This window comes from Perkinsus marinus (assembly GCF_000006405.1).
Source record: "Perkinsus marinus ATCC 50983 genomic scaffold scf_1104296943502, whole genome shotgun sequence".
Taxonomy (NCBI): domain Eukaryota; phylum Perkinsozoa; order Perkinsida; family Perkinsidae; genus Perkinsus; species Perkinsus marinus.
In genome coordinates, this window is record NW_003211810.1 from 136369 (window position 1) to 158958 (window position 22590).

General features: G+C 48.6%; 6 protein-coding genes across 6 annotated transcripts in view; 4 read left to right on the top strand and 2 right to left on the bottom strand.

Annotated features, from left to right (window-relative positions):
- Window positions 1-438: 438 nt before the first annotated feature.
- Pmar_PMAR019545 (hypothetical protein) lies at window positions 439-1602 on the top strand (the record flags this gene model as incomplete). Its single annotated transcript, XM_002781174.1, has 7 exons — window positions 439-570; window positions 620-767; window positions 812-927; window positions 975-1062; window positions 1112-1253; window positions 1294-1396; window positions 1442-1602. 7 exons carry the CDS (start codon window positions 439-441, stop codon window positions 1547-1549), a joined length of 837 nt encoding a protein of 278 aa, XP_002781220.1. The 3' UTR covers window positions 1550-1602.
- An 836-nt stretch (window positions 1603-2438) lies between these two features.
- Window positions 2439-3192, top strand: Pmar_PMAR019546 (conserved hypothetical protein; the record flags this gene model as incomplete). Its single annotated transcript, XM_002781175.1, has 5 exons — window positions 2439-2576; window positions 2626-2773; window positions 2822-2946; window positions 2990-3077; window positions 3125-3192. 5 exons carry the CDS (start codon window positions 2439-2441, stop codon window positions 3190-3192), a joined length of 567 nt encoding a protein of 188 aa, XP_002781221.1.
- Window positions 3193-4469: 1277 nt separating this feature from the next.
- Pmar_PMAR019547 (trafficking protein particle complex subunit 6A, putative) lies at window positions 4470-5256 on the top strand (the record flags this gene model as incomplete). Its single annotated transcript, XM_002781176.1, has 5 exons — window positions 4470-4493; window positions 4534-4649; window positions 4695-4827; window positions 4882-5019; window positions 5083-5256. 5 exons carry the CDS (start codon window positions 4470-4472, stop codon window positions 5254-5256), a joined length of 585 nt encoding a protein of 194 aa, XP_002781222.1.
- Window positions 5257-7629: 2373 nt separating this feature from the next.
- On the bottom strand, window positions 7630-11314 carry Pmar_PMAR019548 (hypothetical protein). Its single transcript, XM_002781177.1, has 20 exons — window positions 11193-11314; window positions 11060-11151; window positions 10912-11013; window positions 10778-10866; window positions 10561-10734; window positions 10245-10327; window positions 10094-10201; window positions 9531-9644; window positions 9478-9492; window positions 9313-9455; window positions 9008-9101; window positions 8874-8961; window positions 8738-8822; window positions 8569-8691; window positions 8438-8522; window positions 8309-8392; window positions 8136-8258; window positions 7915-8090; window positions 7785-7869; window positions 7630-7737 (listed from the first exon to the last, which is right to left on the bottom strand). Exons 1-20 carry the CDS (start codon window positions 11301-11303, stop codon window positions 7693-7695), a joined length of 2019 nt encoding a protein of 672 aa, XP_002781223.1. The 5' UTR covers window positions 11304-11314; the 3' UTR covers window positions 7630-7692.
- A 2727-nt stretch (window positions 11315-14041) lies between these two features.
- Window positions 14042-16459, bottom strand: Pmar_PMAR019549 (hypothetical protein; the record flags this gene model as incomplete). The annotated part of the gene is made up of 10 exons (XM_002781178.1): window positions 14042-14131; window positions 14480-14575; window positions 14626-14742; window positions 14792-14914; window positions 14965-15091; window positions 15135-15188; window positions 15237-15371; window positions 15637-15887; window positions 16126-16269; window positions 16313-16459. 10 exons carry the CDS (start codon window positions 16457-16459, stop codon window positions 14042-14044), a joined length of 1284 nt encoding a protein of 427 aa, XP_002781224.1.
- A 1495-nt stretch (window positions 16460-17954) lies between these two features.
- Pmar_PMAR019550 (dynamin, putative) overlaps window positions 17955-22590 on the top strand; it is a gene marked incomplete at both ends in the record, with an annotated part of 5647 nt that continues 1011 nt past the window's right edge. Inside the window, 22 exons of the mRNA XM_002781179.1 lie at window positions 17955-18077; window positions 18106-18171; window positions 18217-18328; window positions 18623-18726; window positions 18774-18833; window positions 18921-19028; window positions 19077-19220; window positions 19258-19347; window positions 19487-19600; window positions 19645-19753; window positions 19849-19879; window positions 20360-20481; window positions 20524-20652; window positions 20846-20901; window positions 20949-21041; window positions 21082-21209; window positions 21477-21576; window positions 21618-21704; window positions 21751-21876; window positions 21926-22072; window positions 22119-22252; window positions 22303-22590. The exon at window positions 22303-22590 is cut by the window's right edge and continues 4 nt beyond it. Coding sequence (XP_002781225.1) covers window positions 17955-18077; window positions 18106-18171; window positions 18217-18328; window positions 18623-18726; window positions 18774-18833; window positions 18921-19028; window positions 19077-19220; window positions 19258-19347; window positions 19487-19600; window positions 19645-19753; window positions 19849-19879; window positions 20360-20481; window positions 20524-20652; window positions 20846-20901; window positions 20949-21041; window positions 21082-21209; window positions 21477-21576; window positions 21618-21704; window positions 21751-21876; window positions 21926-22072; window positions 22119-22252; window positions 22303-22590 — 2471 coding nt within the window. The remainder of the gene's footprint in view (window positions 18078-18105; window positions 18172-18216; window positions 18329-18622; window positions 18727-18773; window positions 18834-18920; window positions 19029-19076; window positions 19221-19257; window positions 19348-19486; window positions 19601-19644; window positions 19754-19848; window positions 19880-20359; window positions 20482-20523; window positions 20653-20845; window positions 20902-20948; window positions 21042-21081; window positions 21210-21476; window positions 21577-21617; window positions 21705-21750; window positions 21877-21925; window positions 22073-22118; window positions 22253-22302) is intronic.

The window sequence follows — 22590 nt, forward strand, 5'->3', positions numbered from 1 at the left end:
GTCTTCCTCAGATGTTTCGGAACTAAGTTCGAATACTGCTGATTGTCTTTTAATCCACTTTGCACTTGCTGACCGACGCCGCGAATATCATCGTAAAGGTAGCGAATGAAGTTGCACTCAATGGCCTTCACCTTGTAGTGGACAGAAATGATATATCGTCTGTTATAGATAAGAGACAAAGATGACGATGGCGAACGGACACCCGTCTCGAGCGTGCTCAGCAGGGTTTGTTGCCGCACCACAAAATGTTCGAGTGCTTCAGGGTGTCATCAAATTGAAATCAGTCCGCCTTAGCAGTTTTTTAATAGTTCGTTCTCGATTCGACTCTGCCAACAGCAGATAGAGATGAAGCTTGTTTTACTACTTTCCGGTGTCGCACAGCTGTCACACTTCGCTGGGCCTAGTATTCTCGAACGCGCTCAGTCCTCTATTGACCGTATGTCTCTGGTGAGCGCCAGTGTAGCCGCTGCCAGCCAGGGCGCTGCTGGTGCCATCGTTGGAGCCCTCATCGCCAGTGTCACCGACCCAGTCACCAACAGGGTACTCGTGGAGAGGTGTTCCCTCAAGCAGGTGAGTCTTCTCCTGTACGGCACTGGCTGATGAGGCCGCAGTGTCATAGGCACTGGCTGAGGTTGACGTCGAGAGGTCTATAAAGTACTTTCAAACCACTCTGCCCACCAATTTTATTAAGTTCCCGTTGTTTGAAGTCCTCAACGAGATCATTCGCCGCGTCGACATCCCCAAGGAGCTGCGCGGCGTCATCACTGGTGGCTTTCCCAGCAACCTCCTCTGCTGGTACATGTGTGGGTAGGTATCATCTTTACCACGGCTACCCTGCCCATCACCAACTACCGCTTCAACAAGTCTATGAACAGAGAAGTGGCCCTCACCGACTCTTCTCTGTGGACAGCATACCTCCCCACCGTGGTACGAGTCGTTGCTCCTCGCGATGCTCTAGGTTGTACACGTTGTAGGTTCGGGACGTTATCTATGCTAATTCTCGTAACACCATAGCTGCCTTTATGGCGAGGACTTTCCCTAACGCATCGGACTCGACCGTTGGTATATGCAACTGGGTCATCAGAAAGCGTCGTACTGTAATTCTTTTTAGGGCGCATATCTACCATGTTTGTTACGGTGGTTTTGGCCTGCATCATCTCCGCACCTGGCAACGAGTGGAGGGGATACTCTCTCCAGAGACCGGACAGGAAGAAGAGCCCGAAAGAGTTTTTCCAGCTTGAGAGGTTCCTGAGGTGAGCTCTTCTCTTATCAAATGCAGCATATTATGCGTAGGTCAACCATCGTGGGAGCCTGTGTGATGGGAACGAGTCTTGGCGTGGCGACAGTTGTCGGACCTCCGGTGCAGCAAGCTCTACCAAAATTGAAGGATCCCAAGGTGAGTGTGTGTTGCTCTCGTATCTGTGAGGTTGGGCTCTCTGAGGTATTTTCAATCATCGTTCTGTTGGCTGTATACTTCATCGCTAAGAAGGGTTGCCGTAAAGAAGAGAAGGCCAAGGTGACTAGCACATCTGAGTCTTCTTCTGCCTGAGAGTACGATGATGACACCCGATGAGTTGCCTCGTGTATCATGCGCGTTTTCATATTTCCATGGCGTGTCTCGTTACTAGTCGTCCAAGCAACCGCCAGCTTCGTTTGGACGGTCCGATTTGACAACACAGCACCAAACTTGGAGCACCCTAGACATCAGCTATTGTGGGGTATAAGAAACATGAAGCGGTTTTGTGGAGGATCGAATAGCATCAATTTGTGGATATCAGGATGAGAACACGAACAGGCATCTTCTCTGCCGAAATGTTCAGCTTGTCAATGAAAAGCTGGTGGTGGAAATCTGTGTCCTCATCTGCTTTTGCCAAGAGGGTCGCGGTAATAATTATTTAAAGAATATGACGTTTTATCGATGAGTGTAGTCTTCATTGCAACCGGAACGATCCCTGAGTCTCTACAGGGCTGTTAACAAACCGCAACCTTCAAGGGTCCGAATATTATGGTGCTCGAGTAATCCTCTGGGGCTACCTGGACAACGAAAGCCTTGCAAGTACATAAATCTATGTCGTCAACATGTTACAACAGGAAGTGGGGGATGTCCATGAAATTCTCTATGGGATCGCTGTTGCCAATTCGGGAAGCTACTCATCATTAGAAGTTTTCATGATAAGTGGGACAGGTTTTCGCGTGCGGGCGAGCGCATTTGATGAACTCCGAATTTCAACTCCAAATTTTTCGACAAGTTTTGGGTAAGCGCCGTCAGGGAAAAATTCGCAGCTTAGTTATGAAGTCTGCGTAAAACTCAGCTACTGACCAGCGAAAGTGGAGTTTCACCAAGTCTAGCGAGTTGACGAATCCCGGGTCTCGGACTGGGGGACGGCCTTGCACTCTTGGACCATGTTCCAAGATTGTTTTTTCTCGGCTACGCTACCATGCCACGCAAATCGGGTCCTACTAAGACCACGTCTTCTACTCCTCCTGCCGGCCCTACAACGGGAGCCCGCAGAGCTACGGCCACTGGTCCTAGTCACGGCAGGAAAAGTAGTCATACCTCTACCACACAGCAGCAGGTAGTGGATGCAGCACCTCCCTCTCCCTTTTTACCTCGTATTTTCACAGTCTTCTCCTCCAAGCTCTCCTACTCCTACTACAACTTCATCTACCCCTACTGCTCCCACACACGCTCCACCAGCTGCCCCTACGGCCCATTCGGCGTCTAACCCGACCCCGGTAGCAGCGGCCAGCCCTCCTCCTGCTGCCCCCTCCGGTAGGCTCTGATATCAACTCTTTCTAGTAGCAGGCGAGTGTCTCTAAGGTGGTGGTGGCGGCGGGATGCTGTCTGGCTTGGCTGGATCTCTGATGGGAGGCATGGCATCGGGCGTGGGGATGTCAGTTGCCAATCGCGCAGTTGATGCTATCTTCGGCCCTAGGCAGACAGAGGTGCGTCCCCGACCACCTCTTGATGGCCTTTAATTGTATATAGGTTGTCCACAAGCACGAAGGAGGCCCTTCCTCGGCCCCAGCGGACCCATGCACGAGCCAGCAAGACAGCCTTAATCAGTGCCTGTCGAGTAGGGCCGGCTCGCGGCGACAGTTTTTGTTTTCATGTTTCTTCTAGGTAAGGAGTCGTTCGAATGCCAGTCCCTTGTTGATCAGCTCAAGCAGTGCAAAGCACAGGGAGCATGAATATTCTCTACCCCTCGAATTCGATTGACATTATGACAACGAAATACTTTTCTAACAACTCCGTGCGTGCGTGAGGTTTTCTATTCTCTATCTTCTGTTGCGTTTTACCAACAGTGGAAATGTTGCGGTAGGCAAATTCACTTGGGGGCAGCAGATTCGTTTGAACTTACAACAACTGTAGCCATGCGTGGGGCCAGGGATTCGTCGAGTCGTTCCGTAGGTGGTAGCATGGCAAGTGGTGGAGTCTTGGAAGATGTGCTGTAGATTTGCTTAAACTCAATGGGAATGAAGTAGGATTGATACCAATATAGGAAATGGCCTGGGATTTCTCCGATGAACAAATTCATAGGCAACCATACGTTGATGTCCACATGGTCAGGTTATGACGGAAAGCCATCGGCCTGCGGGAGGGGCTGGTGCCGTTCATGCGTTAAGGAAGCGTCACTGCGGCTGCCACGTGAGCTTCTGATTTTTTATGAACAGCTAGGGTGGGATTTCCTGCAAGGACTTTTACTATCTCCTGTGCGGCATTTGGCTTGCAGACTCCACCTCTGTGGCGGTTGCCTTCGATGCCCTTGTCGCTGTATTTATCCCCGAGATCTCAAGAGCACCTGTTTCCTCGATATATCACTGGTTGAATAGGTCTTCGAAACAGGTTTATCTGATGAATGCCATAGACAAGTCCGTTATGAAGTCTCCTCGCGGTATGCACTCACTCTCGTACAAATTGCAGATGGTGATGGTGATGACAAGGTTGGTCGCGAGGCTTTTCGAAGACTAGTTACATTTTGCCAACAGCGAATGGCGACTACTCGTGAAAGATTCCAATCGGCCAGGAGCCTCCAAGCACTGAAGCACAGGAGTAGCATATGACACGAGGATGCTTTTGATGTGGTTTCGAATAGCGCTGTTGAGTTCCCTGGGTCGCTGATAGCTGTGATGGAGTACTCCAGTGTTGGAATATATGTTCGCTTTCCTCACCTGAGCTCCGAGGTTTTCTCACTCATCATAGAAGTTTACATACGAATTCGGGCAGAAGTGCACAGAAACCAATAAGAATTTTAATTTTCGAGATTTCCTCAGAATTTTCATATTGTCACAACACATGCTGTTGACCATGTGCATATTGTACTTCACTGGAGAGCTCTCCTGTAGTTTGAGTATTAATGTCGGACTCGGACAGTATCAAGTCAGGCGGGCAAGCCCCGACAGTAGCGGTACCGATAGATACTCCATTGACACCTCCGCCGACTCCCAAACCTAGTGAGAGACCTTCCATGGTCTCTCAAGCTAGTTTCACGGTGAGGACCGTCGCTATCCAGCAGCGCATCATGTCTCTAGGTTTTACATGACGCTATGGTCACGCGGTACGGTGAGAGGATGCTGGATGATGGTGTGGTATCGTACAGTCTTCTTGAGAGCATGGGAATGTGGATTGGGGAACGACTAGGGAAACAGTAGCAGCAGGGGTCCTTGCTTGGGTATAACACATTCTCCATCAGGGCAGTTGATGCGATGTATCCAGAACAGAAAGCTGCTTTGGAGCGTGACGATCTTGCTGTGAAGAATGTTTGCAAGCATCTGTGGTTGCGGCTTTATGGCAAACAAGCCGACCGTCTGCAGACCGATAACCGAGTAAGATGCCTCTCGAGGTTGGATATTGGAAACTGCTGCTGCTGTTGCCTTCAGGGTAACTATGTTATTCATGACTATGCGTTCGCACCAATAGAGGAGATGGTCAAAGCCGGTGTGAACTACAACGACGTTGATGCGACACCTCCACACGTCATCAATCGGATCGAGCAAACATTGGAGCTGCCTAAGGGGGTAAGCCATCATTCAATCTATCGACTTGCTCGAAAGTCTCGATGGGAACGAGTTCATTGTCAGATCATTGCGGGCTATCTATCGGCTCTTGGTCATCCATGTTACGTGGGATACTTCGACATCACGGAGGCGCCGGTCATCGGAGGCTGCTGCTTCAAGGTTACTATGGCCACCGAGCAACAGCCGACCACTCGTGATTCAGTTGATAGCCCCATTGGAAACCAAAATCGTCCTTAGTGTTTCTGAAGGCCTCATGTTATGTTCATTAGTGTATTGAATAATAAACGCGTGAGCTACACAACCACCTTTGTCGAAATCCCAAGACGACAGTCATCACTGGTACCGATTCCGTATCACTCGTGACTATTTGCATTGCAAGGAGCTGCTACTGAAGTGGTGTATCAGTTCCGCCTCGATACGCCTATTATAGAGCATCTTGCTAATGGATGACCTGTGTTGGGCAGGAAGGTGCTGTGAATATGATGGAAATTATCGCCTACGAGTTGTACGGGTTGTCGGAGTATGATTTGATCCCGCTGTGAACGTTATGGAGTTTACATTGCATAACGAATGGAGAAAGAAGTATCATTACAGTTCGTCGTAGCGACGTATGGTGAGACACTTCTAACACAACAAATCCATGAACATGTGAAGCAAACTGGACACCACATGTGATGCTAGGGGAAAGAATGGTCATTTGTAATATCACTCGGCCACGGTCATCATCCACCACAATGCTGCTACAACTGAGATGAAACCTCCTTCGAAATACCTCAGGTCAACTCACGATCTGCTCTGCTGGAGCATTGAACTATCTTAGGCCATTCCGAGCCGCCGATGAACGTTTCATTGAGGAACATGGCATCCTCAGGGTCTAGTGTTATAGCCATTACGAAAGACCTCGAAAAGATATAGAAGCTGTAGGGGCCTCCCCAGTGTTCGGTCTCTCACAGTCGTTCTTTCATAAATGGTTGATAAAAAATGTCTTGCAAGACAAGTCGGTGCCTGAATGAAACCTTTACCGTGAACGCCGTCCTATCTCCTCGGATTTGAGAGAGGCGGCTCACCGGGTATCCTGGGAGTCGACGACACGAACTCTCAATGTTTTTCCCGGACGGTAAATAGTGACATCTGCTTTTTCGGACCGACACGCACACCGTTCTGCCAACCACCAAGGAAGGGGTCGCAAAGCTTGAAGGGCTACCTCGCTCAAACTTGACGGAGCTCCGCGACCTGCACGTTTCTAAGGCCTCTCTCAACCAAGGCAGAGAAGAGTCAGCGAAGCTGGATAAAGCGATAGTCGCAGACATCGTGAAACGTGAATACCATGGTTGGGCCGATGACCAGATGTTGCTGCTGCTGCTGGAAGATAACAGAACGTCCAAGGGATCGATGGATTCGGACTCTCCCTGACGAGGGCGCACAAGCACACCAGTATAAAACACAATCAAAGAGAAGAATGATGAAACTCTTATATTATTAATGGATAGAGGAACGATAACGTAAGCCATCCGCATCCCCTATCTGTAGAACCCACAGTATCTTCTCAATGAAACTACCATGAGATAGTCAGACTCACTCAAGAGGGTCCGGACAGTTTCTTGGACCATCCCTCTAAGTCGCGTCTGCATTCCAGTCCTCTCATGGGTGGTATTGGCGATAGGCGTCGACGAGACCTCCTGCCCTCCAACCCTGGACTCTGCTCCTGTCGCCTGAGCCATGCAGGGTCGGCGGCGCCAACGCCATTCCAATCGGCAGCTACATTCAGTGAGAATCGAAATTTGAACAACTCACTCGATCGAACAACACAGTGTTGACAAGTGCATGAAATGCACCTTTCTAGGATCTACGGATCTCTGTGGTTGAGACTTTGGAACATCAATTTCACCTTGGCAGGGCCTCAGGATTCAAATCTGTGCGGAATTATGCTAACCTTCAAAAATGGACTGTGGGGCTGCACAGTGTGAATCTGCATCATGAAAACTGCAACCCGAGATCGATGTCTTTACTTTGATACTTGAATTTGCTTGAATTTGACTTGAATTTGATTGACGTCTCTATCCGTGAATATGATTTCCTTACTCGCCAAATTAGTGGCTTTAACCGCCAAATAGATTCCTGGAAGATACAGCATCATCATGTCGGACGAGTCGATTTGTCCGAGAACTCAATCGAGACTATCGGCGACATCAATCAACTCAAAACACGGGATACGGCAAAACTATCTCCCTCCCCCCAGCTCCCATGGCGTGTTGGCGGCGTTGGACTTTAAACTCACACACACATTCACATGGCATTCCTTCATGTCTCACTGTTCTTAATTCGATTAGGGTAACTGTCTAAGTAGAGTCAACTGAAGGAGTTGGCGCTTTCAGCCGCCAGCGCCACACCAGCTTTCCAGGCCATCAGTCGTATAGTTCTGAATACCCTCGAACCAGCAGATCTGAGTAGCCTTGGAATTCCACACCGTTTTGAAAGAGTCTGTTAGTAGTGCACTCCTCTTTATATCGTTACCGTTTCCTTTCGTGTCCACCCATCACTACAGCAGAAACGCAACACACAATCTCTTTGGTTAAAACTGAAACGGTTATCGGAAGTAGGCGTGAATCAAAAAACATCATGTCCCCTTTCACAAGAGCATGAGACTATCACAACGTTGAAACTCGACGACGATCACCCGACTCGGACTGCTTCCATCAACCGGCGTTTCTCTGGTGCCTGAAATTGACTAGTGTCCAAGACACTCAAACTGAGGGCCGATCCACCGGTGGCGCTGGTCGTGCAGGAGCTGACGCTTTTGATGACTCTGCTGTGTCCAGTTCAGAGAGGTCGGCCCTATGCTTCTGGTATCTGGTGTAATAACGATAAAAACGACTGACCTCTCGAGCTGCGTACTCATCGTAGGTGTAAAGATCAAAATTCCGATGGTCTCGGTCCATCATGTCGTAGATCTGCCGTATACTCTCCGCATCCTCGTCATTCCTCGCCATCACCCAACATGAGCCGACCGGGGATGCATGCCCAGCCGATGGCTGTATAAAGGCTATGTTCACCCACACAGGGGACCACACCTACAGCAGGCCGACACTGCCTCACGAGCAACAACTCGTCGATACCTTCATGACTTCCCACTTGGTCCAGGACGTCGGGAAATTGGTCATATAAAAATGTCGTTGCATGTCGGTTTCGTCCCTCCCTGCAATGTTGAGGACACTAGGCTGAGACTTCACCAGGCGAACCTGCACACAAGATGCTCGTCGACCTACACTCGAGCCGTGACGGATCATACTCGATTAATAGACGTCGGTAAGAGCTGTGAAATCGAGAGGGCCTTCTTGCTCATAGCAGTGGTGCTCACGTCCTTGAATGCCAGCTGATAGGAATGATCATTCATCCCAGCTAACGACTTTGAACTGACCTGCTGGTACATGTCGATACCTTTCCTCGAGCAAATCTCCGACAACTGCAATAGACACACCAACGCGGTCATCATGGCATCGTATCTGCCTCAAGCTTGCACTCAACCTGTGGCCAGCAGTAGCAGCCTACCCCGCGTCATGGGACATGTCCACAGCCGGTTTCTCCGATAGGCTTATCGTGCTCTCTCCGTCACTCGACTGCTCCGCGTCGCTTCCCTCCTTATGAAAGAGCCTCCTCGCCGCGTGAGGCGGCCTAAGACCATAGACGCTTCACAACGCACACGTCAAACAGGTCTCACTGTATTGAAGTGCTGTCTGCTTCCCCATCACTGACCAGATTAACCAATTCTAATCGCAATAGATGCCCTAATGAAGTCTCGTCACCTACGCGAACTCCTACGACAGTCCTCAGCAACATACCCCTCCAGGACATACCATGCTCCTGCACGTGTCGGTGTGCCATGAAGTCACACAGTCCCTTTAGTGTTGCAGGCGGGTTGAGTGGCGATAAGAACTCATGCGTCTACCACCGTACATCACATTCACAAGCCCTAGCTAGGATGGCCTACCTCAGCAATGTACTTGGTGTCCAGTACGCCGCCTTTAAACCGCTCAGTCCACTTATCCTTGAATTCACTCACTGTAGATGGCAATGCGTCGTACCTACAGCAACTACGCTCAAAGTAAGACCAAGCGGACCAGCACCCAGTGTTGGAATATATGTTCGTTTTCCTCAACGGAGTCCAGGAGTTTCCTCACTAGTGATGAAAATCCATACACGGATTTTAAAATCAAATTTTCATATTATCACCAACACATGTAGTTGACCCTATGCATATTTTCCCCCTAACACTGCAAGCACCGGCCGCCTCACAGTCTGTGCTGCGCATGAAGGACGTCTAGGAAGCAGTTGTGGCCCACAATGACTTTATCAGCCGCCGCATCGAGGAGCGATCGGACCCCCACTTGGACAGTTGTTTGTTGCAGTCCTCCTGCATGACGAGTATAGTCGTCACCCTACCACTAGTGCTGGACTCACCTCTATCTCCTTAATCTGAGTTTCATATAATGGTCTTGACTCCGATATACTACGAGCATCCTCTCTCCATCAGATGCTCTCCTTGATGAATATGAATACAGATTGGGGTACTCAGCCGCAATAACACTGTGCATCAACAGACGCTGGAATGCTGACGGCATCGGAACCTGAGCAGGCACAAAGTCCGTATCATAACCGCAACGAGTGAGCGATCGTTACTATCGTATAGTCAACCCATGGAAACCTGTACGTATAACTATACTACAACGGAGTTTCACCCATTTAACGTGAAGTGGCCTAAAACTCTGTGAAAAACGCGAAATTCGCCCTATGCAGTAGTCGTAGAATAAGTTTTTCATTAGTGTTTTCCATACAAGAAACTCCAATATATAATACTTCTATAAAGCGATAATATAATGTGATACTTTATATATATGAAAACTTTCACCCGTTTTACGTGGAGCGGCGTAGTACTCTGTGAAAAACGCCATATTGGCGCTATGCAATAGTCGTGGAATATATTTTTCACTAGTGTTGTTCATATCACTAGGGTGAAACTTTATTATAATGGCTTATACCATATTCAGCGGATTAACGTTGTGCTCACCAAACTCACCTCGAGGTTGTTGGTCCCATGAGGATCATTCCGCAGCCAATCACCGATCGTCTCCTTTACGTTGTTAATCACGTCCAGATCAGGCCCCGGCGAGATCTCCGGTGGTGCCTGGCATCATGTGAGTAATAGCAGTTACTGCTGACCGGCCTACTGGTGTCGCCTCTGACGCCGCCTTAGCCGTGGCTTGCTCCTTCATCTGCCGTATCTCGGTGATACGCTGCTCCAGGACCGACTCTGAGGAGGACACGATGATATGTGAGTAAGAAAATGTATGTCATTTTCTAATATTAATAAGAATCGATCTGAAACTATATCGCATGAACAATGCAAACATTGCCATGAACATGTGATGCGATGAAAGTAATCTCTCGAGACTGTGATAGAGATATATTGCTCACTATCATTAGTCCCCGAATGAAAAAACGGACATTCTTCGTGGTCACAAAGACCAATACACGTAGTCCTACTTTTGGCCCTCTCTTGTTCAGGCCTCAGCCAGCCAACACCATTTTTGATGCACTCATTCAGATCGAAACCAGCTTCCGAGAGGAAGTTCATGGCGGTCACTGAGACCATGAAGGCATCGGAATCCGGGGAGTCGCCACCGTGACCAGTCGAGGTAGATGCTGATGACGATGAGCCTAACATCCATACCCTAGTATACGATGATAGAGGGAAACCCACCATTGGCAGTGGCTTGAAGCACAGCAGGTCTATTCACTGTTGCTGAGCGCTGAGGCCACATGTAGACGCTGAACGGAGCCAGACGCCACCTGACCAGAAACAGTTACCCCAACGACAATAAGTAGCGTCCCTGCCCTCGATCATGTCGTGTCACAGCGCAAAGACCCATTTGAAGCGGCATGAAGTGACGAGCACCAGAGCAGTAGGCGTCGTACACCTTATCGAGGCCTATGTGCCTGGCAAAGCTTAGCTAGTGATATACACGACAAAGGAGGACTCTACCGGTCTTCTTGAGATAAGAGGAGGCCTGTGAGCTCGAAATCGATTGTTAGAAAATCGCACTTCTCAATCTCCTGTAGTAGCACTGGCCGTAACTATACGACAAAATCCATAACGGTGTCGTTGACCATATTACTTTCTCCCAGTTGTGTCGTGTCACCACGCTGAACTGCCGTCTCGCTGTTCCGAGTGCTATTGCTGCCAGCGTTGGTAGTCTACTATGGGAAGATACTGTTAGGATGGGCATTCGTGTAAACTGTCGCAAATATATGGCAATCCGAATACGCTGGAGAACACAACTCGTGAATAAGTAGTATTTCAGGCATGAGGGGCACTGAGTGAGGCGAGGAAAGGGCCATCACAAATAGTTTTCCCTACCATTATCTAGTTCTATGCATCCTTTACGTTCAACATGCTGAGTTTCTCCAACAGAGCAGCTCAGCAACATAAACGAATACGAGCAACCTAGTAATGATGAGATCTTCCAACCACTGATGACTACCACAAAACCTCTAGTGGAGCCAGTCAAGACTGAGACTCCGTCAATGTGGAGTTTTACAGAGGGCCAACTGTATCCTCTATAGATCTATCCTTGCCAACTTGATTGCAACCAGCAGGATACCAATAACATCTCGCGTGACTATCATATATACCCCACTCCTTGCAGAATAAGGGCGCCCTTTTAAGCGACACTTCGCCGACCCGAGCTAGAAATAGGGATGAGGTCGACGTAGACGTAGCACTCCGAAAGTATAGAGGAAGAACCCGACTGAGAGGTCTTGACGGCTAGCGGACATTTATCCATACTTATTAAGCTCATGGCAAATCGAGTTGACCTCAAGCCATGTACATTCGCAATTGTTGGCCACCAGTGAGGGCCCTGGTAAATACACCCCTGTAATAGTCAAGTTGTTGAAGTACCAACCAACTAAATGAGCAAAACAGGAGTTATTCATCCAACTAAAATAGTGTCCTGACAAGTAGCGATGGTATCATTGAGAGATACCAGACAGAGGCAGTTTCGCAGTGCTCATCCCGAGCAAACTCCCATGGTGGGAAAGCCTGTCGATGTACCTAGCCACTAAACTCAGTGTGTCAATGTCATTAACTTTGAAACATTGCGTGGTGTGTGAGCACCTCGAGCACCGTCTAACATAATATCATTTCGAAACAACAGACGAGGGATCCACTCAACGGCACACCACAGCATTGTCAGACAACCTTTTATCCTTTCGTATTACTGGACGCAACAAAAGAACGAGATCTTTGAGACGATACGACAAGCGCCTCAGATATCGATCATGCCGTATGAATAATGCACCGATAGTATTCATAGCAGACTATTATAATCTAATACTCTCATATAGAATCAATACAATTCATAATAGAATTGGGTCTTCTTCATTGAATTGACTTCTACATTCGCAAATAGCGCTCGCCCAATAAACAACACAGACCGTGACCTTCGGATCCCAAGTTGGGACTTCCAACGTCTGCACAATCTGGGTATTACGTATCCACGTATCTGGTGGCCTCGTCACGGCTATTACCGTTATCGAACGCCATGATACGGCAACTACATTCAAGGACAACCTTGGTTTAATACCCCACTGGTACGGTTATGAATTTGAGTCGAACCCTGCGCGCGGAATTTCATGTCGAAATTTCATGAAATTTGAAATGTGGATCAGAGAGGTTTCAATTTTCCGAATAGAATACCTAGCGAGGCTAGGTCAGCAAGTAATCTGTCCGGAACATCGCCAGACTGTCCCTGTCGAATGCCCTGGAGTCGGCCCCAAAAGCACTTTCCGAGGGGGCATTGGAGTTGCGAATAGAATGCGAATTGGAGTTCAGGGCACTGCATCAAATCTAAGCGAGATGCATAAAAACCAAAGAAGCGCGCGCCATTAATGGAAAGTAAAGGTTGATATCCAGGTGATGACCATAACGCAAGTGAGAATCTAAACTGCAAATTCCAAAAAAAACAAGAACTGCAGGTGAAAGCGGAGAAAGGGAAACCCGAAACCCCACCCGAAACCCGACGGGAAACCAGAAACCCGAACTGTTATCCAAGGCTAAGTCGAAATGCAAGTGAGAGCATGAGCTAAACTTCTTTAGAAAAGAGGCCTATTCTTTAGAAATGAGGATTTCCCCTTGGAGTTCAGTGTTGCGAAGAGGGCGACCAACTAGAGAGTATGCCACTAGCACCGTTTCGGCAATGTTCCGTAACGAGACTTTCATTATAGATATCAATGGAGTTCAACTCCATAGAACATGGAGTGTAACTTTACACTTCTCGATCACAGCCGCATCAGAATCTGACGCGAACTATTCCTCTCCATGAGTGGATGCATAAGCGCTCCATACAGTCTAAGATACTGGAGATACCATTTTCCGTGGCAAAAGCGGCAAAATCCTGAGATCTCTCTCATAGGCCCGTCCTCTGGCGGTTGGTTACAGTGTCCTCGAAAATGGGGACACTGTGGCCGCACTGCTGACGGCAAGTCGCAACGCATGCACCGAGTCATCACTAGTCTTTGCGCCTCACATCTTCGTCGGAAATGCTGATGGATATTCGACAAGTTGACAACAAGTAGGATAGCCCAAGCCTCGTTTGCTAGACTGTACTCAGGCCTTCTGAACCTGCATGTTCCCTTGTGGTTTAGTCCAGGGCCAGAACTACCGATAGCCCACCATCGAGGTCGGATCAAGCAGTATTAGAGGACAGCTCTCTAGAATCTCTCATTCTATTCATATCGTATGAGTCATATGTGGTGAAAAGCCAAGCGCAAGGCCAGGTCTCATCTGAGAGAGCCTGTGAAGGAATCGTTCAAGCGGGGTGTTGTTCTCCTGCGGCAGAAGACCTATTGACCAAACGGATTCCTGAAGGGTATAGTTCTACCATCCAGCGTACTACTTAGTTACTCATCCAATTGACAAAACAACGGGTAGTTGATGAGGAATGTGCATACGTTGGGTAGAAACTCAAAGACGATCTATATCTCTAGCAAAATCCATGACGTCCTCTAACTCCCTCTTTCGAGCTTCCGCCATCGCCCATTGCTTCTCGAGGAACTGACAATAACTTCATCTTGGCTCACTTCTCAGTGAAAAGTTCTCACTATACTGAGGATAACTTAACAAGGTACTACAGATGAATACACATTAATAGAGATAAGAGATGAAATCGCATAGAGATAAAACTGTTATTAATGTGCCCTCATTGTTTCCAAAATATCATCTATGGTCGTTATTAATTATTGTAGACTGCGATATACTATACTTAACATAATAAAGAATACCGAATATCCCATTTTTTCCACCAAAATCTATCTATCGCTATATTACTATACAGAGAACTACTCGACAGAGGGAAAGGACACAGCAATGCTGTGACAGCGTTTGGGGGAGCAAGTCGCCCACCTTCTGGTCCCTCGTGTATTTATTGTGGTATATCCTCCAACCACAATTCTTATCAGGACAGCTCATACCAAAGGGGGGACTCGTCATCAACGTTTCCTATACATTAAACACTTAGTCCGACCACTACTCCAAGCCAGGTACTTTACCAAGCAACTGCCATGGAACCAATGACCACAGTAAGCTCTCTCCGCTGTGTCCTCAGATGGCGCCGATGGATCGTCCGAGACGATGTTAGCCAGCACACGCTTACCACATGAAGAGCACTGACAAAGAAGACACTTCATCAATCGTTGCTGGAGGGAGGAGTGCTACTTTCATGTTCGGCACAAGATGAATGAATTTGTTAGCGAGAAATTCAGTCACAGGGTACACAGATAGAATTGGTGGGGGTTGCTTGTGCTGTGACATAGCCTTCTCAAGAGCCGCTTGCTTTTGCTGAAATCATAACGTATCTCACATCCTCACATGCTATCACCAACTCCCACCTCCTTTTCAAGTTCTGCTGCCCATTCCGTCTTCTCAAAGTACCGTACCGCTCTTCGGCCAACTTTGTTGGTCACCTGCGCGGCCTTCTCCTTCCGCTGCTTCAGGAACGCTACATCGTGCTTATACCTATACGATCATACGAAGACGTATTTGACCAATCACGGCTTACTGCGAAAGCGAGAGCTTCACCACAGACTTGCTAGGCTTAGCTGGATCGCTCGACCTACCCAATGTGTATTGACACTAACGTACAGGCAATGGTGAGCGGCACCTCAGGGAGGTCGAGAGGGTCTGTCCTTTGGTACACCGCCGACAGAGGTCCTGAGCTTGTCCGAAGAACATCTCGTTCAGATGTGGCGCGAATGTGGATTCGATCATAGTCACTGTTACTGACTCATACGGGTACCTATCAGTATTTGAGTGATGAGAAACGAAGCGCCCGATGGTTCTGCTGTACCGAGGACACCAATCGCGAGTAGAGAGATTAGTGGTATAGTCAAGAAAGAAACATCAAATAGACGAACTAGAACGCTAAGGGCTCAACTTCTCGAATATTCCGCCTCCAAAAACATGCATATTCAATCGGCAACTGAATGGTATTAACATCGTAGACACTAGCTATAGATACACAGCGCTTGCATCCCCTCTGGAAACCAGGGCCCAGGGCTTACTCAGTTGGGACTTTCAAATCGAACTTAACGTGCATCGTTCCCTCGTGAATCTGAGCAACAATCTGATGAGAGCCATCTAAACCTTCTATCGAGGCCATCACTGTAAGGTGTATCTTCCCTTTGCTATCCACCAGCTTCATGACATCTCCTTCCTGCAGGACATTTTTCTTGAGTAGATCTAATTCCTCCATGCAAGGCAGTAGCAACGACTTCCGCATAACATCACGGAACAGCTTTATGCACGGTAACACCTATCGACAAGAATAATATATCAAACTCTTGAACACTTCCTCAACTACGATGCCCGACACCAGCACCAATCGACCAATTCAGTTCTAGTAGTACTCATACAGCGGGTCGTGACTGGGCCATGTTCAGGATTTTCGTATGGGCTAAGTCCTAGGCTGTTGCCTAGTATGTTCTAGGCCTTTGTCTCATTCAACGACTTCAAGCTGTGATGGTTTCCAAAGGCAACCCTCTACAGCTTACATGATCCTCTCCCTTCTTTGCATGTTGCTGCGCTACTTTGTCTACCATCCCAGTCAGCTTATCGCAAGCAACGGTGGAGAGGTGATTGGACGATACATCGACAATGGCCGGGGCCTCGGGGTATCTCACGCCCTCCAGAGGGAACTGAAATAACAGATCACGGAGATTACCGAGGTCTACGACCAACCTGTAGGGACAGGATGGCTTCTCTGAACGGAGTGACTGTGACGTGCAACTTGATGAAGTCCCGGTTGAGGGCTACAATAGCATCACCGGTGTTCACGGGATCATCCATCGACTTTCTGATGGCTGATAAATCGTCTTCCAAATGCATGTGGCAAACGAGTGAGAAAGAAGACCGAATGAAACTGTACCGATGACATGCACGAGTGCCATGGTCCCGATGCGGCATGTGTGAGGAAGTCATACTAAGGCTATTGCAATAGGGGGACTCTCATTAGAGCAGCTCAAAACTCGGCCCAACTCATATCACGGAAGCCATCACGCTGCCCACAGATACAACTCACCCTCGAAAACAGCACTACTAGCCTCCAAGAAAAAACATGTGAACTCCAGCAATTCCGGTTGCGGTGTTTTCCCTCCGCGGCTATGATACTGTTTGATCGGCTGATCCGTAAGGAAAGCATTTGAGAAACTCGGTCCTGGGGAAACCGGCGTCACGACCGGTTCCTATCGATCGCTTCAGCACTCGTATCATTCAAGGAAAATTTCGCAAAGTGATTCGAAGGTAGATTATATTGGAGTCCTTAGACCCCTCAAGACGACACTTCACGTCTCTATGGGAGATAGACTGAATAATAGAACAGACCTCGACACCTGACAAGAGTATGGACTACAATTGTACAACTTTCGGCTGATCCGCAGTCACTATTGCATCACAATTATAGGAACGCTAAAACGACGGCATGAGTTCCATAGGGGAAATGGTGAGGCGTGGGCGGAGGACCGTTGGGATCGACGTGCCCATCACAGCAGTGAAAACTAATGCAATTTCGACGCACACTTGAATTTTCCATCGTTGTCACGCGCCACGAAATGATGAGCTTAGTTACATAACCGGTACACACTCCGTCTGTTTCACCAGAACGTCACCACCTCTTCGTCACCAGAACTGTCACCATCCTCACAGTCGTGGGCAACCGACGTCCATTGAAGCGTCCATCAGTGCTACAATGCGGCACAGATCCCACAAGCAAGCGGATACAGGTCGAAGGCTGCTTTTCTCACTGCTGGGAGGCTCTTGGGCGATGTAGTGAGTCGATGAGGTGCTCACGAGTTCGGATTGGACGAGATTGAAAACTGTATGGACTTCATGATGGACTATAGGCACCTCTGATGTGTCTGGGCCTCGTCAATTCATGATACTTTGGAGGAAGGGAGCGAGCACTTCCAGAGCTTCCGACCTTTCGTCCTCCAGTGCTCTTCTGAGCGGAAACGTAGTGGGTCTAGGGTCGGAGTTGACGATAGGGACTCAGAAATTGTAGAAGATCACCCTTCATCACCAACAGTAGGACATGCCACCGTGGCTCTTTGAGAGGGTCCTTAGTTCGGTCACCGAGGATGAAGCTGATTTTACTACTCTAGATGTTGAGCTGTATGAAGTGCATGTCAATACTGCTTGACAAGTGTGCTCTGCCACGATGCCTATCCAGCCCTTACTCGGGCCTAAGGTCTTTCATCTAGTTCGACCAGTGGTTGTGGCCCGGCGGTGGTCTTCCGTAGCGCCCCAAGTCGCCTCAGCTGAGAAGGCATCGGGCGAGCTGCTCTTAGGAGTGTCCATGGGCAAGCTATTTGTCGGGTAGACCATCATGTCCATGCAAACTGCCTACCTGCGGTACAGATACGCAGTGCTTGACTTCGCCACCGTTGGTCCAGTCAAGTTCGGCCTTATCGATGTGAGAGATTTCACCGATGTAAACAAGTGCTGCGAGGTTGGACACAGTAGTGGGAAGGTCGTAGGTCCATCAGCGAGCCGATCAAGTGACTTCAGCTCTACGAGCAGTGAAGGAGGAGAGGGAAGCTGAAGTGAAACGCGCCATTGTGATCAACTAGTAGTGTTAGTATGTGTAGTTTCCCGAGACTACTGTACAATGGCACATCGGCTATCAAGAGCACCTGCATGGCTTTCCACACAAGCGGGGGGCAACACAACGGAAGTATCTGGACGGCTTGAAACTGCATGGTGGGCGACGCCGGGATAGGTCTAGGCTTCATGAGCTGAGCTCACTAAAGTGGAGTTTCACCCATTTTAGGTGTAGTGGTGTAGTACTTTGTGAAAAACGCGATATTCGCGATATACAGTAGTCACGAAATACATTATTCACTAGTGTTTTCCTACCACGGATGAAACTCCATGGTCGAATTTTTCACACGACTCGGAGTAAGAGTGGACAAAAAACAGCAGAAAAATCCTACAATCACCAACACCATTGCATATTTTCTGCCACACTGCTTGCGAGGAGGCTTTGGGACGCAGGTATCGTTCAGCACGATCTGCATAGGGTCTTCAACCAACCAGGAGTTGAGCCCCCACGAGTGAAGATATTCCCTGTCGCTAGCAGAGTCGCAAGGCGATTTATGGTAAGCCGTTGTTTTGTCGTTGGGCTACGATGCTGGTCTTATTTCAGGGAGTTGACAATGTGGGTCAGCCGTCGAGACTAGAACTGCACAAACTGGCTCTTGAGGAGGTAGTAGTAGTAGTAGTAGTAGTAGTAGTAGTAGTAGTAGTAGTAGTAGTAGTAGTCTTGGTCTATGGGTGGACGCCTCCGTTGTAGATTCCGGATTTCCCATCACTGTATCACCAAAATGGTCAGCTGAATGAATGCGTGTACTACATGTCCGATGCATGGGCAGTAGCAGCTTATACCAAACAGCTCGTCGAGGTTGGGGGGGACCGGTCTGGTCTGTGGCCTTACTAGGCTTTCTCCTAGGCGGCTCGTTTCCAAGCGGACACTACAGCGTTTGACCGGATGAAGGCTAGTGTGATGAAGAGTAACAAGCATATTAAGGAGCTCATTGAGGCGAGAGATGCAGCTAAGACGAGGAGAATAGCCCGAGACTTGGACGATGTTGGTGTAGTTATGGGCGCGGGCTCTCAGGGTTCCATGGTAGGTTATTAACAGCAGAGTCGAGAAGCTGGCCACCGACATGTGGATGAAATCAAAACGGAAGGCGGAGCGAGCGGCGGAGAGGTCGGAGGGAGTAGGAGATAATTGGTGACACTGTTTCAGCGTGTGCATGTTTCGGACATCGGGGAAGGTATTGTGTCAAGTTGTCAATTAGGGATATATGAAGACTTTGGTTCAACTGTACTGCTCTTCTACTGTGGTTCATGGATCAGCTCATACCAGTGATCAACAGACTCCAGGATCTGCTCTCGACAGTGGGGCTCCATGTGACCTTGGATTTGCCACAGTTGGCTGTTGTCGGCTGCCAAAGTGTCGGAAAGACCAGTGTAAGGTCGATCACAGTGTAGGGGGGTAGGACTGACTCGAGCAGGTGTTGGAAGCTCTGGTCGGTCGGGACTTCCTTCCACGGGGGACGGGTATAGTCACTCGCAGACCGCTGATTCTACAGCTTCGCAATACGACTAATGATCAAGTCGTTGGTCCTACGATAAAGGCTGGTGACACGGCATGTGGCTGTTGTCGTTGCTGTAGTGTCACACTGTAGGTAGTGGTGGGTGATAAGACTGCTAAAGAGTGGGGGAATTTACTCATCGACCTGATAAAAAGTAAGTCGAGGATAGACAACAGTGTGGGGACACATGTTTGGTTTCCTCAACTGAACACACTACATGGGAATGGGAAACCGCACACCATTTGTGTAGATGTGAAAAAAATCAAAAATGATTTCTCAAAATTTCCACAGTTTTACCATTAAACGTAGTTGACGATGCGCACATATTCTCACACTGTTCGAGAATTCAGTAGACATAATATATGTGCATGATTACTCAAGTGGAGTGGATGAGGCTCATACGCTGTTGCAGGCAGCGACTACTATGGGGTGGCAATATATGTTGGGTTTCTCCAGCTGAGCTCAGGAGTTTCCTCACTAATTATAGAAGTTTACATACGAATTCGGGAGGAGTGGTACAGAAACCAACAATAATTTCCTCAAAATTTCCATATTGTCACCAACACATGTGCGTATTTTCCCACACCGTCCCCCCTTTTTACCCGCCTTACCACCTTAGATTCTAATGCGTTAGATTCTCCGACTTCGCCGAGATTCGCCAGGAAATAGAAGATGAAACTGATCGAGTCTGTGGTGCTTCCAAGGGGGTCAGTCCGGAACCAATATGTCTGAAGATTTTCTCGCCCTACGTCATTGGTGAGGAGGCCTCTTGGGGTCGCTGGTGATGAACCCATTCAGATCTGACTTTGATCGATCTGCCTGGTATTACGAAGGTGCCTGTGGGAGACCAACCACTTGATGTCGAGGCCAGGATCAAGGACATGGTCCTGTCGTACATTTCAAAGCCAAACTGTATCGTGCTTGCTGGTAGGAAGATCATCCCTGTTGTTTAGTCTTGCAATATGTGTTCGCTTTTCTCAGGTGAGCTCGGGAGTTCGTATACGAATTACGGTATACGTAAATTTTCCGAAATTCCTGAAAATTTTTGTATTGTCACCCGCGCATGTTGTTGACCATATGTATATTTTCCCACACAGCTGAGGAGGGCTTCTTTTCTCAGTGACCGCGGCCAACACTGATTTGGCCAACAGTGATTCTCTGCAACTCGCGCGGCAGGTAAGGGGCGAGGTAGACTACGTCAATAATGAGGTCCTCTTTCCGAGGTGGACCCTTCTGGTGATCGGACGATGGGAGTCATCACTAAGATGGACTGTATGGATGAGGGGACAGATGCTCTTGACATGATCAACGGCAAGGTCGGCAACAGGAGGTCAACGGGTCTCGACTCGGCTTTAGGTGTATCCGCTACGACAGGGATATGTAGGGGTGGTATGTCGATCACAAAAGGATATACAGAACGGTGTCACCATTCGAGACAGTATCAAAAACGAAGAGGCATTCTTCAAGAAGCACGAGGCTTATAGGTCCGGGGTTAGGGGCCTAGCGTGGGCTTGGCAATTGTCCGCAGTGTTGGAGGAATATACGTTTGTCTTTTTTCAGCTGAGCTCAGGAGTTTCCTCGCTAATTATCGTAGTTTATATATGAATTCGAGTAGCAGCGTATAGAAACCAATGAGAATTTCCCGAAATTTTCTCGGAATTTTCATCAACACATGTAGTTGACCATGTGCATAGTTTTTCACACTGCTTGCCCGCAATGCAATAAGAATTGCTGATAGGGACTTTCTTCAGGCATATATCAGCCCACTGCGGTACGGCGTATATGGCCCGTCAGCTGCATCGTATTCTTATGACCCACATACGAGAGGCTCTTCCTGGGCTGAGGGACCGGGTGGGGCTCATCTGCCACTTCATAGGGTCATTGACTAGCAGGTGAATACTATGCTGCATGAATACGAGCAGGAAATGGCTGCCTACGGCACCGACCTCTGTGGTGGTATGTTGGCCGATCACAGTCAAGTAGTTGGACACGCTGAGTTTGTCATTGAACTCTTCGGCGGCTCAGGCTGGCAATATACTCCTGCAGCTTTTCACGAAGTTTTCTCGGTGTTTTGCGGATTGCATTGAAGGCCGCAATAATTCCAGTCCTCACGACTCAGTAGATGGCGAGGCTCCTCTGCCTGCTATCGTGGTGAGCAGCTCGAGAGGAGGCTACTACGGGGTGCTATGCAGTGCCTCAGGGCGGAGCGAGGATTCATTATATTTTTTTCGATGTGTTCGGGGCTGCAGTGAATCAGTTCGATCCGTTTGACGGGCTCACTGACCATGACATTCGAACCAGCATACGGAACGCCAATGGTCCGAAGAGCCCACTGTTCGTACCAGAAGTAGAAGCATCTGCGCTGTTGCTGCCCGAATGAGCCGCTACTTCAGGCAGCTTTTGAAACCCTTGTGAAGGGCCAGATAAATAAGCTCCTCTCCCCTTCTCTGCAGTGTGCTGATCTCGTCCATGCTGAGCTCACCAAGTGTCTCACATTCACCATAAGGTCCATGCCGGAGTTCCGCCGGTACTGGGCTGCTTCTGCAGCAACAGAATGGATCGATTCGGCCAATTTAGATTTGACAAGTTGCGAGCGCGAGTGTACGATGTAGTTCGCTCGGTCCTGGCTTCCTGCCTGGCGCCGACTAAAGAGATGATACGCAATCTCATACGGATCGAGACTGGTTATATCAACACCAACCATCCGGACTTCATCGGAGGCTCGAGGGCTATCAGTGCCTGTAAGCTGCTGCAGTATAGGCGGTGGCCGTTCCTCATTGGGCCCTTAGCCGTTTCTAAGTTCCTCAAATATTTTATGATTTCTTGCGATATCTGTGAGAACGATGACCTCGTTGTTTCTGCCTA

Excerpts from the sequence above, each read along its gene's own strand:
- Pmar_PMAR019548 (XM_002781177.1), bottom strand. The coding sequence starts at position 11,303 with ATGCCCATCCTAACAGTATCTTCCCATAGTAGACTACCAACGCTGGCA. Across the intron at positions 10,735-10,777 it reads GCTTCAAGCCACTGCCAATG|GCTCATCGTCATCAGCATCT; the intron begins GTGGGTTTCCCT and ends TATGGATGTTAG. Across the intron at positions 9,645-10,093 it reads ATGGGACCAACAACCTCGAG|GTTCCGATGCCGTCAGCATT; the intron begins GTGAGTTTGGTG and ends GTGCCTGCTCAG.